Below are 13,609 nucleotides of genomic sequence, written 5' to 3'. Positions count from 1 at the left end.
TATCATTTTAGATTGATACTTGAAATGCACAGACAATTCATCAATTTGATTATGACATTTTTTTTTACTTATTTAATAATGTAATTTGTATTTACCTTTAATTTTTATAATTAATTATTCTAATTGATAGGTGATAAGACCATTGAGATTGAATTCTAAAAGAGTCTCTAATGGTCCATTTACACACGTTGAAAAACAAGTGAATGAGTCTCAACTCAATAGGACAACTCAAGCCTCAGAAACTATGAATATAGAACAAGTTGAATCTAATTCAGGTACTTTTATGACACTTTTTTAGGAGAAAATAAAATAATATTATTATAAAATACTATTAATTTATCTTATTTATTTTAGGTGATCATACCATAAGGAAAGGACGTGGACATACAATTAATGCAAAATTTAAAAAAGAAAAAAGAAAGGCTTATGGCAAAAGGAAAAAATATTGATATTCAATTTCCTCCACCATTTTATAAGATATGTGGAAAACATGCAAAATATTTTAAGTCAGAGGCACAAGTTTGTATACGCCAGAAAGCTCCTTTGCAAGTTAATAGTTGGAGTGAAATAGCTAAAGATGATGTAGATGAAACGTGGAAACATATGAAGGTTAGTATGGTTATTACTTTCATTCAACATAATTTATATTTTTAAACTTCATTTGATAATGTTTTGTTTTTGTTTCTCTTATAATATTCATGTGACATAGGATGCATTAAGTTTATCTGATGAGGTTAAGGAATATGCAATGAAGCAAATTCAATCTCAATACAAAAATAAGCTTTATCATTTACATCAACTATATCTCAAAAAGAAGGGAAGGCCAAAAAATGTATCTCCTGATGATTGGAATTGGTTAATCAATAATAAGTGGAGTGATTTAAAATTTCAGGTAAAATTACTTAAATATTTTGAGTTTAAATTTATTTGTTATAATTTTATATTTATAAGATTATAAATAATTTTTATTCATATGCAGGAAAGGAGCTTAAAAAATAAAGTTAATCGAAGCAAGCAAGAGATGAAATCAATTACCGGTACAAAATCAATTGTGCAAAAGGCATTTGAAATGGTAATATTTCATGTAAAATTCTTTGTACATTATATAAAACAATTGCCCTTTTTATTTTCATATAGAATAAGATATCAATAAATGTAAGGTTTGCAAATTTATAAAGTCATTCAACGCTAAATTTTATTTTTGATAATTTAATCATTAATTTACTTGTATTATTTTATTATTTTATTTTAATAGAAACAACAATCCAAAGCTGATGAATGGCCAAACACTATGGAAGTTTGGAAAGCAACACGTATGAGATCTAATGGGACTTGGTGCATTCCAAATGGAGAACAAATTATGGTAAGTAAAAAGATATTTTATAGAATTTATGTTGTTATTAAATATAAAAACATTAATTATATATGTTGTATGTGACATATTATATATAGTTGCAATTTTCTTTATGCATGTGTTAATAGTTTTTTTTTTTTAGGGGAATGTGTTGATAGTTAGTAATAATGCTTTTATGCAATTTTTTAATATCTATTTGTGAACTAGTATAGTGAAACTTTAATGACATCATAATTTTTTTTATATTTTTTATAGGAAGATTTGAAGAATGTAAGTGATACATATCAGGAAAATATTTCAAAGGCCCCTGCACCATTGGTGGAAGACTTTGCCATTGTTTTAGGAAGAAAACCAAATCACTCTATAGGTGTTGGCAGTTCAGGAATAACTAAGAAATTTTCACAAAAACAATTTCTTCAAAATCAACTTGAGAATGCTCAAAATCGAGCAAATAATTTAGATTTAAAAGTGCAAAAATTGACTGATATTACTAAAAAGCAAGAGGAGACCAATATTCAACTACAAATTGAATTGCAATCTCAAAGAGAATTGATTGATGCTCAACAAGAGCAAATGAAGTAAAATGTTGAGAATGAAGTGAAGCGTCAAATAGCTAACTTGTTGGGAGAAATGTGATAATATAGACTCTACTGACTCAAGTGCTTAAGTTAAAAATGTAAGTTTTTTTTTTTATAAATATTTTATTAATTAATATTTTATAATAACTTATATATGATTAAATTTTAAAAAAACACCAATTATTTTATTTTTTTACATATTTATTATTTTTTCTTATATTTATTTGCAGGACTGGAAATTCATGAAGATGTTGCCCTTTTACTTGGAGAATAGTCTATTTAATTTAAAATTTATGAAATGTTAGTAGTTGTAATAGTTTAATATACGATATTTTGGATTTAAAATGTTGTTGTTATTATGTTTCAATTTTTGTTATTAAACATGTAATGGTTCATTTATATTTAGTGATTTAGTGTTTTAACTTGTGTCCAATACTGATGCATTTACTCTAATAAATATTTTTGTATTTTAGTTCATTATTGTACATGTACTGCATTATATATATATATATATATATATATATATATATATATATATATATATATATATTAATGTTATATTTGAATTATTTAATCATGTATTTACTTTAATTCATTTTCAATTTAACATTTTAAAAAGTGACGAGTGCATTATTTTTAAATTAAATAAATAGTGATAATCAAACAATATAAATTATTATTAAAAAAATAGTCATAAAATTCTATCGATTAAAATTAATAATCAGTGACAAAAAATTGACATTTAATAGCAATAATAATAATAATAATTTGTTATTATTATTATTATCATTATTATTTTTTAGTAGTGACGATTAAATTATTACTATATAATCTCGTATACTTGTGACAAGAGTTTGTCATTATTGTGTATGAATACTAGTGACGATATTTTTATCACAATAAATATTTTATTTGTGACATCTAGAAAATAGTCACTAATGAAATAGTGACTCGCATATTAGTGACGACTGGTGACAAATCAAAATTTCGTCACAAGATATATGTAGTGACGATTTTTTAAGGTTATAGTGACAAATATTATCATCATAAAAATCATTTTTTCTTGTAGTACGCAATAGTGTTTTTAGGAATATTTTTATCGACGAGAGAGTTTTTTGAATTTTTTTGCTTTATCTAATTTAGATTTTATTTACTGTAATTATTTATAAATTAAATTTAAATATTTAAAATTATCAATAAATAAAAATAATCTTATACTATCATATAAATTATTTTGATAATTTTAAAATATAATTTATACATTTAAAAATATTTATTTATGTAAATTTTAAATATAATTTATGTATTATTTTTTGTATTTATAATTTATTAGAAATTTTAGTTATGTATAATAAATATTTAACTTATATAATAATGCTAATTTGAAAAGAAAAAAAAAGGTGTAAAGGAGTACTTTAAAAAATAAGAAATATTTTTTTTACTTTTTATAGTTTCTCTCAATTACTTATCTTTTATAATCTATCAATATTTTATATTTCTTTTTTATTTTCACCTATAACATCTATTATTGAGATACCCTCTTTTTAAATACAAAACTAAAGATTTCTCATTAGCACAAAAAGATAACATAACAAAAAAAATTAATTGTAGAAATTAAAAAATATTTAAAAAGATAAACATAGAAAATAAAAAAATTTAAATTATAAAAATTAAAATAAATATAAAGAGTAAAATTATCTATTTTAAACTATAAAAATTAAAAAAATATACTTAAAACTACTGAGACTAAAAACATATTTTAACAAAAATAAAATGTGCAAATTCTTTGACGCACGAAAAGAAATTAAGCATGCATTTTTTTTTGGTACGTATATAAACATGCATTATATATATACTTAAAGCAAATGGTGATAATACTGTAGGAATTTGATGCCCGACTGACCTATGTATCAACTAAAGACGAATGCAAGACATGCACTGAGACTTGCCAATGGCCATCACACTTCACATTCGACTTTGCTTGAACGATCACAAGTTCTATATGCACAAACTTCTGGATCTTCCCGGTAGATCAAAATATTTTTGGCCACCTCAGATGCTATTCAACACTTGGCAGAAAAAAAATATGTAAATTAATATCATCAGTCTTGTATAATCAATAACAATATACGAACGGATAACCCCAAGCGTGTGGTTCAGCGGTAGGGGTTGATCCACGCTTAAGCAAGGTCAGGAGTTCGAATCCTGCCTTGTGTATGCAGCCGTGTTAAATCTTTTTTTTTATACGAACGAACCTAAAAAAAAATATACGAACGGATACACTTTTTTTTTTATATATATAATCTTATTTTATATACTAATTTTTAATCTACATCTATTTTTTATCATAAGAAAAGAAACTGATTTTACATATATTAAAAAATTAATTACATGCAATAAATTTTACTAATTTACAATATTCTTTTCAAATTGTCATTATAAACACAAAAGAAAAAAATTGTACTACTGAAAGATTATACATTAAAAGAGAAAGAATATTATTAAATAAAGTAAAAGTAGTTAAAAAGATTTTATATTTAAAAATATTTTTTTTGTGTAAAAGAAAATAAATGAAGTATATGTTAAGAATGAAACAACAATCAAAATATATATATATATATATATACAAAATTGTTCATTCATTTTAAAAGAAATTATCCACCTTTTTTTTAACAAAGTCAAGAAGTGTCTTTTTCTATTTGCTAGTTATATATAAAAGCATCTTTCGCGGTGATTCTTAAGTAAATTATTAAAAATTTTATTTTAGTTTAAGACAGTGTTTGGTACACTGCAAATTTTTGCATGCTTCAAAATTATGATTCTTAATAGTTATGAAAATTTGTTTGATTAGTTATAAATATTTCTAAGAATGTTTTTAAATATTACTCTAGAATAAATAATTTTTATTGCATTAAATAAATAAATAAGAGTAACATGACATACTTAATGCATTAAAATTTTATTTTTTATTTTGAAAAAAAATAATTTTCCACCTCTCCCATGAGAATAATTTGGTAGAAAAGTTGTGAAAAAATCATTCTTAAAAAACAATGTCTTTTTGGAATGTATTCTATTTACAAGACAATTATAATTTATAAAAAAGAGAGATATTTTAGTTTTCATCACAATAATACATATTTTATAAACATTTATTATATTTTTCTTTTATAAATATTATAGAATGTTTTATTACCTCCTCTAAATACTTTTTTTTTGAATTCATCATTATTGATGAGTATGAATCTTTTTGTCATCTCTAATAGTCGTTATTTTATTATTTTTTTAATATTTTTTTGTTATAGTAAAGAAATATATGTATATATATATAATATAAATATAAATATTAAAATTAAAAATTAATTATTTTCATAATTAAATAATTTAATTATAATGATAATCAATAAACCAAAAGTTATACGTTTTATTAAAAATATAATTTAATTATTGAATTTTCTATTTATAAGTTTTTCTTATTTATTATTTTTATATAGACTTCATTAAGTTTTTAGTTTCCATAAAATAATCTATTTTTGATTTTAGTCTTTTTAAAAAAAATTCTTTATTTTTTATCTTTCTAAAATTGAAATAATTATTTTTAATTCATAGTATTATGTGTTCATTTTTAATTATTTTTGTTTTTATCATATGATCAAGTGATCATATTTAGTAATAATTAGAATTTTATTAATTTAATACCATGATAGTATGAGACATTTCTAAAATAATTATAAATTCTTTAAAAAAATGTTACTTATCTACTTTAAATGTACTTTAGGGGCTAAAAAATGTGACTTTAATTATTAAAAGAATAAAAATCAAAGAAAATATTTTATAAGAATAAAAATAAAATTTTGCTCATTTTTTTTGAACAAAAACAATGTATCTAAATTTTAGAGTATAAATATGTGAGCGGCAAAATAGTATATCAACATTTTAGGTTCAAACTTTAGTATAGTAATTCTGAAAGATGAAAAAAGTATAAATATAATTAATTTATTTCATAAATATTAATAGTAATATGAAATTATTTAAGTATTTAATATTTAATAATAGTTAAACTCAGTCGTTTTATATATGTAACAGTCCAATTTTTACTGGGCCAAGAGCCCAATTAAGGTGGTTTAGTAGCCCGGAACGGGCCATTCCAAAATTGGAACGGGCTGTTGAGGATTAGAAATATATATTTAAATTGTAAGAATGATGATTTGGGAGAGAGAACGAAATTATAGAAAAGTGCCTGTAAGTTAGGTTTTGGAAAAATTGGATTATTTCTATTTGAGGAATTGATGATCCCATTAGATTCTGTATGCGTTGAGGATTAGAAATATGCTAATAATTTGTAAGAATGATGATCTGGGAGAGAGAACGAAATTGTAGAAAAGTGTTTGTGAGTTAGGTTTTGGAATAATTGGGGGTTTTACCGTTTATGTTAAGATTATATTAAATTAGTAATTCCATTGATTATTATATTAATTTATGAATGTTATTGTTATATTACTTGTTAAGAATTGATTATCTAGATGTGAATTGCTTGAGGGGTGTGTAAACCCTTATTTTATTGGACTTATTTGTTGTGTATGTGATATGGAATTGTGTATGTGATATGAATTTGAGTTATGAAATGAGATGTGTGGAATGTGAATGAGATATGGTTGTGGATCCTCATACTGATGACTAGGGGTGAGCACGGCCCTAGACTGTTAAAAGGGTAGCGTGACCTTGGTACAATGTTATGTCAAGGGTGAGCACAGCCCTAGGCTACTAAAAGGGTAGCGTGACCTTGACACAGTGTGATGTCAGGGGTGAGCACGACCCTAGGCTGAAGGGTACGTAGCATGACCTTGACATAGTAAGATTTGTGATGATTGTGATTGTGATGTTATTGTGGTTCCTCACACATATGACCAAGGATGAGACGAACCTTGAGTAAGTGATGCTACAAGGACAAGTGTGCCCCTGGCATGGTGTGGGATGAGTGAGGCAATTAATACGTATCACTTATGTCTAGCGTGGCACGACCTTGAGGCGGTGTGACCATTGGCATAGTGTTAATTACAAGATTTGTGATAGACTGGTGTGATTGTGAAATTGTGATGTGAATATGATGCATGATTGATAGAATTAGAATGTATGGATATGTTTGTAAAGACTTCAATAATTGATGAGATTATGTTGTGTTTTTCCTTGTGTACTTTACATATAGATGTTTTCTTTTCTCACCGTGCAATTGTGGATGTTTTAGGTGAGGAAGATCCGGCTTTGAGTGGCATCTAGAATGCCAACGGTTGAATTGTGGGTATGCTCTGATATTGTGACATCGGGGCAGAGGATTTCTAGGACATGAATATTTATATGGATTTGAAGTTGTACTTATATTACTTTAAAAACAATTTGTAAACTCTTACATTTTATTTTCTAATGTTCATTTTCAATCATTTTGGATATTGAAGAAGATTTGTGAAGGTTTTTAATGTGAACCCTTTTACTAGTGTTGAAAAATTTATTTCCTTAATTTAATTACATTGTTACACTTTATGATTTGGGGTAGTAAGGGTGTCACATTTAGTGGTATCAAAGCCTAGTTGATCCAATCGGCCGTGAGTTATGAGTCTACTATGCTGGTTTGGTAGATGAATGATGGAATGAATTAATTGTGAAACTTATTGATATGCTAGTATGATGATTGATTATGTTTGTTGTTATTGTGTACTCTAAATGTTTTTCTTTAGGATGAGGATGATGATGATGATGATGTGTCCCTGGTGTTGTTAGTGTTGCGCTTACACTTATATTGTTTTCTCAGAATTTGGCTGAAAGACATGATATAGCTTAGTTGATGCTATTCATGATTGCTTATTTGTTTTGATACTTCTTACTTACGTAAGAAGTAGTGGTTTATTTGTATCGCTCGTATTGCGAGCATATGTGCCAGTAGTAGTGGACGAAACCTTGCTAATCAACTAGAAATTATTGGGACCTTAGATTTGGGTGAGATATTGATTTGTCGAGAGTTTACGGTTAATGGAGTTTCTGGAATATATAGTTGTAGCGATTGAATCCAAGGAGGTTGTATCTGAGAATTTAAGTTTTGGTATCCTTGATGAGAAATTGAAGTTTTGGTATCCTTGATGAGAAATTGAAATGTTGGTAATTCCCTTGAGTGTTGGTGCTGGCATGTTAACCGTTTAGGGGTTAGGTAGCATATGAGTTTTATTTTCTAAGTCTGTTATACTAAATATGTGAGTTGTTTTGGTTTAGGATTGTAGTGGGAAGCTTGAATGTGAAGTTGAGGTGTGAGTTTGGAAGGGTTGAGGTATTTTTGTGGCCTTAGATATATTGATACACTATTGTTGTTTGGTGTAGAGGATATTTTTGCTGCAGTTTTGTTGTGCCAGTATGAGTACCGTATTGATAGATTTAGATTTTATGGTCTTAACAAAAGTTGTAGCCTTGGACGTTATCTTTCCAATGGAACTGGAATCAGGTAAAATGGAGGTCTAGAACTTTAGATTTAATTGCTTTAGTGATCATAGATCTAGCTGTAAGCGCTGAATATATTTGTTGTGTTTTTTTTAATTTTTAGCTAAGAAGATGATATTTTTGGAATTTTATGTCTTTATAAGAGTTGTAGCTTATTCTCTTAGCTTTATTTTGAGATAGGTTTGAGATCATTTGGATGAATATAACTCTCTGTGTGTCATTCTCTTTGGCAATTGTTGAAGGCATACGTATGGTGTCATGATGTTTCGAGTTGTTAGACAATGCAAGGATAAGAATTGATTTGGTTATAATGTTCTGAGGTGTTTTCATGTAGATTGAGAGGTTGTTTAAGATAGTATGATGTTATGTGGTAAGGTTGGTTCATGTACATGCTATATGGTGTAATTAGTGATTGATTCGTACATGCTTAGGAATGATATGTATCGATTGTTTGAAGTGAGTATTCTAATATGATTTGATATGCATGTATCTTGATATAAGGATAGATGACCTTATGGATCAATGAGCGGGCGTTTAGTAAGGTTGACTTTAAGGTGTGATATCATCAAATTAGAGTTGAGAGTGAGGATTTATCCTAGACAGTTTTAGGCTAAATTATCTAAGTATGATTTTTGATTGTATAAGACGAGTTTTCTAGGTTTTGTAATTTCTAGCAGAGGTATAACGTAGATCTATCTAAGATAGAAGTCGTGCTTAAGTGAGAGATACTTGAGTCTATTAGTGAGGTTATGAGTTTCTTGGGTTAGCTCATTACTATTAGAAATTTATTGAGAAAATTTCTAAGATAGCATTACCTTTGACTAGGAAAAGCGTGGTCTTTGTGTGGGATAATACGTGTGCGAGTGGTTTCCAAATTCTTAGCGAAAGATTAACTAGTGTTAATACTACTAGATTTTAGTAAGTCTTTTGTGGTATATAGTCATGCTTCTAAGATAGGTTTGGGTGGAGTGTTGATGCAAGAAGGAAAGGTAGTAGCTTATGATTCTAGACAATTGAGAATTCATGAGAGGAATTACCTTACCCATGACCTTGAGTTAGCGGTTTTAATATTTATACTAAGATTTGGAGACACTACCTATATGATTCTAAGCTTGAGGTATTCAGTGATCATAAGAGCCTTAAATATCTTTTGACCAAAAGAGATAGTTAGAATTTTTTAAGGAATAAAATTTTGATCTTATTTGTTATTTGGCCAAAGCCATTGTGGTGACTGATGTTTTGAGTAGGAAACTTTTATATTTATCTTCCCTTATGATTAAAGAGATGGATCTTTGTAGACCCCTAAAATTGTCCGGGTCGGAAATAAAGCTTGAAGACTCTCGAAGACTGAAGGATAATCAGCCAGAAGGACTCCTCGAAGGCCCTAGGAGGGTTCTCTGTAGGTCTAGAGGTCTTAGAATAGCTCAAAATAAAGAAGTGGAGGGAAAAAGCCCAATACGGCCGTACTGAACTTAATACGGCCGTATTGAAGCTTCAATACGGCCGCAGCGAAACTCAATACGGCGTATTGAAGTTTCTGAAACTTCAATACGACCGTATTGAAGTCAGTACGACCGTATTGACACTTCAATACAACCGCAGCGAACTCAATACGGGCGTATTGAAATTTCTGAATTTCAATACGACCGTATTGAACTTCAATACGACCGTATTGAAGTTCAAAAATTTCAATACGGCCGTATTGCCCCTGTAGGCCGTATTGCGCCTATTCCCTATAAATATGACGTCAATTGGACGTCATTCCACACTTTTTCAGATAGTTTCAACCCTCTCCTTGAGTATTCTGGGGTTTTTGAGCAGTGTTCTGCCCTAGAAATCACTCGGAGAGTTGATCCGACGAAGTTCTTGAGCCCCGAGCCATTTTGCTTGAGGATCGAACCTAGTCGAGGGGAAATCTTTTTGATTCCCTTAGTCAAAATTTTGTTCTAGGAGAGTAAGGAGCGGGCTTGTAGAGCGAGGGAACGCCAAAACGCTTCCCAGTTCTTTGCAATATAAAAGCACGCTTCAAGAGGTTTCCCTTCAATCCTTCCTTTTACTGCTTTCTGTGTGCATATTTAAACTGTCATCATGTAGATAGTCAATTTATAATTGCTTAGAATAAATAGGGGTAATTTAGTAATTTTATACTGTTCTTTTAAAAATAATCTGTCATAGGGAACCCGAAAGGGGCGCCGTGGGGTGCTAACACCTTCCCCACGCGTAACCGACTCCCTTACCCAACTCTGGTTGTAGTGGCCAAAGTTGATTTTTAAATCAATTGCCTTATCCCTTTTTCCAATGTTTTGAGTAAAACATTGGTGGCGACTCCACGAACCCTCCTTTTGCGAAAACCACTAATCCATGGAGGGTCCCGCTTGGGATTAATATGGATTGGTGAGCCTTTTAATAAAATTGCTCGTTTGACGAGGTCTCAGTTTGAGAATAAGTCATTCTAGCAATCCACATTTTTAAAACAAATAACGAGTCCAACCATCCTTCGCGAATGCCGAAAGCCCGTTTCGGGCCGGTGGCGACAGATGGCGACTCTGCTGGGGAAGCCTCGAGAGTCAGTCCCATTTAGTGACAGATTATTTTTAACAAATAATAGTTAAAAATTACTTCATTACCCCTTGATTGTATGACAATATGATTTATTTTGTGGCTTTAAATAACTGTTGTATGTTTAAATTCCGCAATTGTTTGAAATACAAACTGTACACAAACCTTTGCACACAACAGTTCCCTCTATACCCGGGGGCATGAGTGATTAACCATAGGGAGTGGATGTTAGTACGGCCGGTTGTCGAATGGGTCTATAGGTGCCCGTAGACCGTTGTCGGAAAACATCACTCAAGGTGATAACCATGAACTTGAGTCCGACGGTCGTTGGAACTTTCCATCGACCTACGACGAGAGGAATTGGGTCCCTATAATGGGGGCACCTTGGGGGCCTTTGACCAAGTGAGAACAGTTAGATCCTCCTTGAATATGCACTTTTCTGCAGGAGACCCCTACCTCGTGATTCGCTCGTGACTGTTCGTGGATGAGTGAATTGTTTGTGTAAATGCTTATGTGCAATTGTTTGTGCATTAATAAATAACCTCGTGATAAGGTCTAAAAATGATCCCCATGCATAAAAAACCATGACATGAGAGGAAAGACCATGTGTGAAAATATAATAAAAGTAAGGAGCATGTACATCATTACCAATAAGACATCATGCATCCTCATAAAAACATACATTTTTAGGATCACCAATACCCCTTGACATGAGTGAAAGAGACCCATGACTATAGAGATTCTCCGTTGAGGAGAGATCATGAGTCAAGGAGGGTGGTAACACTCTATTTTAAAAAGGCAGCGCCTTAAAAATGGAGGGTTATCAAGCTCATGTCAAGAGCGTATTCATTCCATAAATTAATTAGATTAAATATTCATTTTTAGAAAGTGGCTGGTCATCTCTCTGTCCTTACGCGCGCACGGAAAATCAAGAAAATGGAAGCATTGGAGGAGCAAAACAAAAAGCTCACAACCGAGCTTTCACAGCTTAAAGAGCAAATGGCGCAAATGATGGAACTCATGCGTCACCACAACGTCCATGGATCTCATCACAGTGAGCATGGGTCCCATCATGAGGAAGAGGAGGAAGAGCATGAAAAAGATCCTCCAAACGCCGTACCCCTTGGGGCAGGAATTATAATAAAAGAGCCCGAGGTCTCAAAGGAACAATTCCATGCCCTCGAGGATCGGCTAAGGGCTATGGAGGGGCATGATTTTGATGTCAAAGATGCCGCCGATATGTGCTTAGTGAGGGATATTCAATTCCCTCCTAAATTTAAAGTGCCAGATTTCCCGAAGTACGTGGGATCGACTTGCCCCAAAAGTCATCTCACCATGTACTGTCGCAAAATGGCTGCATACGCCACAAATGAAAAGCTCTTGATCCACTGTTTCCAAGAGAGCTTAGCTGAAACCGCGCTCAACTGGTATATGCAGCTAGACGGAAATCTAGTACATACATGGAGGCAGTTGGCCGACGCCTTCCTCAAGCGCTACAAATACAACATCGACCTAACACCCGATAGGTCTGATCTTCAAGCCTTGAGTAAAAAGAACGATGAATCCTTCAAGGCGTACGCCCAACGTTGGAGGGAGTTGGCGGCACAGATAGAGCCCCCGCTGTCGGATAAGGAGACGGTGTCCTTATTCATCAACTCGTTGACTGGTCCCTATTACGATAAAATGATAGGGAACACAACGACACTCTTCTCGGACATCATCACCATAGGAGAAAGGGTGGAACAAGGACTTAAAAGTGGGAAGCTGGCTAAGCCTTCCCAATCATATGAAGCTAAGAAGGCCTTTGGGAAGAAGAAAGAAGGAGGAGTCAACGCTGTAACCATTGCTCCGTCTTCTTCCGCTTCGAAGTCAGGAAAATCGCAAAACAACTCTGTGAAGAAGTTTGATAGACTTCCGACCACTTATAGCGATCTCCTGCCGAAGCTAGTGGAGGCGCGTCTTATAGCTTACATTCCACCAAAGAAGGTGAATCCACCCTACCCCGATTGGTACAATCCACAAGACAAATGTCTATACCATTCGGGGGCACAGGGGCATTCAACGGAGAACTGCCGAGCTCTCAAGTATAAGGTCCAAGACCTTATCGACGCTGGGTGGGTCACTTTCGATTCGACGGCGCCCGACGTGAGCAAGAATCCTCTACCGCAGCAGGAGTAGAGAGAAGGGCAAGCCATGATAGGGCCCCTCCACATTTTTTCTTTTAGGGACTCATGATCAGTACCCGAGATCATGAGGACCTTTTCATGTAAATAAAGGGTTTTGTACAGTTTTACACTCATCTATCAATAAAAAGGCATTTTTCACACATTATTCTCTCATTTTGTTCTATTCTCTCTCTCTCATTTAATAAACTCTAAACCTAAACAGAACCAATAAATAATTATGTCTGTGATTGCTCGCTCTGACCGGGATCCGAAAGCCGAGGGTGAATGGGTTGAGTTGGACAGTGATGAGGAGACCATCTCTCCGGATCTGCAAAGACTGCTAGATCAAGAAGCTCGTCTACTCCAACCGAATCAAGAAGAATTGGAGACCGTGAATTTGGGGCAGGGTCAAGAATTGAAAGAGGTCAACATTGGGACCCGTATCAGTGATGGAATAAAAACGCAATTAATTC

The 13,609-nt window shown here is 31.6% G+C and overlaps 1 protein-coding gene across 1 annotated transcript; it reads left to right on the top strand.

The window, feature by feature from the left end:
* The first annotated feature begins 392 nt into the window (after positions 1-392).
* On the top strand, positions 393-2,262 carry LOC114915475 (uncharacterized). Its single transcript, XM_083064489.1, has 6 exons — positions 393-609; positions 710-892; positions 980-1,072; positions 1,256-1,363; positions 1,610-2,030; positions 2,163-2,262. The coding sequence occupies exons 1-5, from the start codon at positions 394-396 to the stop codon at positions 1,934-1,936; spliced, it is 927 nt and encodes a 308-aa protein (XP_082920615.1). The 5' UTR covers position 393; the 3' UTR covers positions 1,937-2,030; positions 2,163-2,262.
* The last annotated feature ends 11,347 nt before the right edge of the window (positions 2,263-13,609 follow it).

This window comes from Cajanus cajan, chromosome 9 (assembly GCF_000230855.2).
Source record: "Cajanus cajan strain Asha chromosome 9, NIPB_CcT2T_4, whole genome shotgun sequence".
NCBI classification, from domain to species: domain Eukaryota; kingdom Viridiplantae; phylum Streptophyta; class Magnoliopsida; order Fabales; family Fabaceae; genus Cajanus; species Cajanus cajan.
The sequence above is the reverse complement of the archived record's forward strand: the minus strand, read 5'-3'. Positions and strand labels throughout refer to the sequence as shown.

What these genes read in the sequence shown, in the direction of transcription:
- LOC114915475 (XM_083064489.1), top strand. Translation starts at nt 394, where the DNA reads ATGCAAAATTTAAAAAAGAAAAAAGAAAGGCTTATGGCAAAAGGAAAA. An exon ending in AAACGTGGAAACATATGAAG is followed by an intron (nt 610 to 709) that starts GTTAGTATGGTT and finishes CATGTGACATAG; the next exon opens with GATGCATTAAGTTTATCTGA. An exon ending in CAAATGGAGAACAAATTATG is followed by an intron (nt 1,364 to 1,609) that starts GTAAGTAAAAAG and finishes TATTTTTTATAG; the next exon opens with GAAGATTTGAAGAATGTAAG.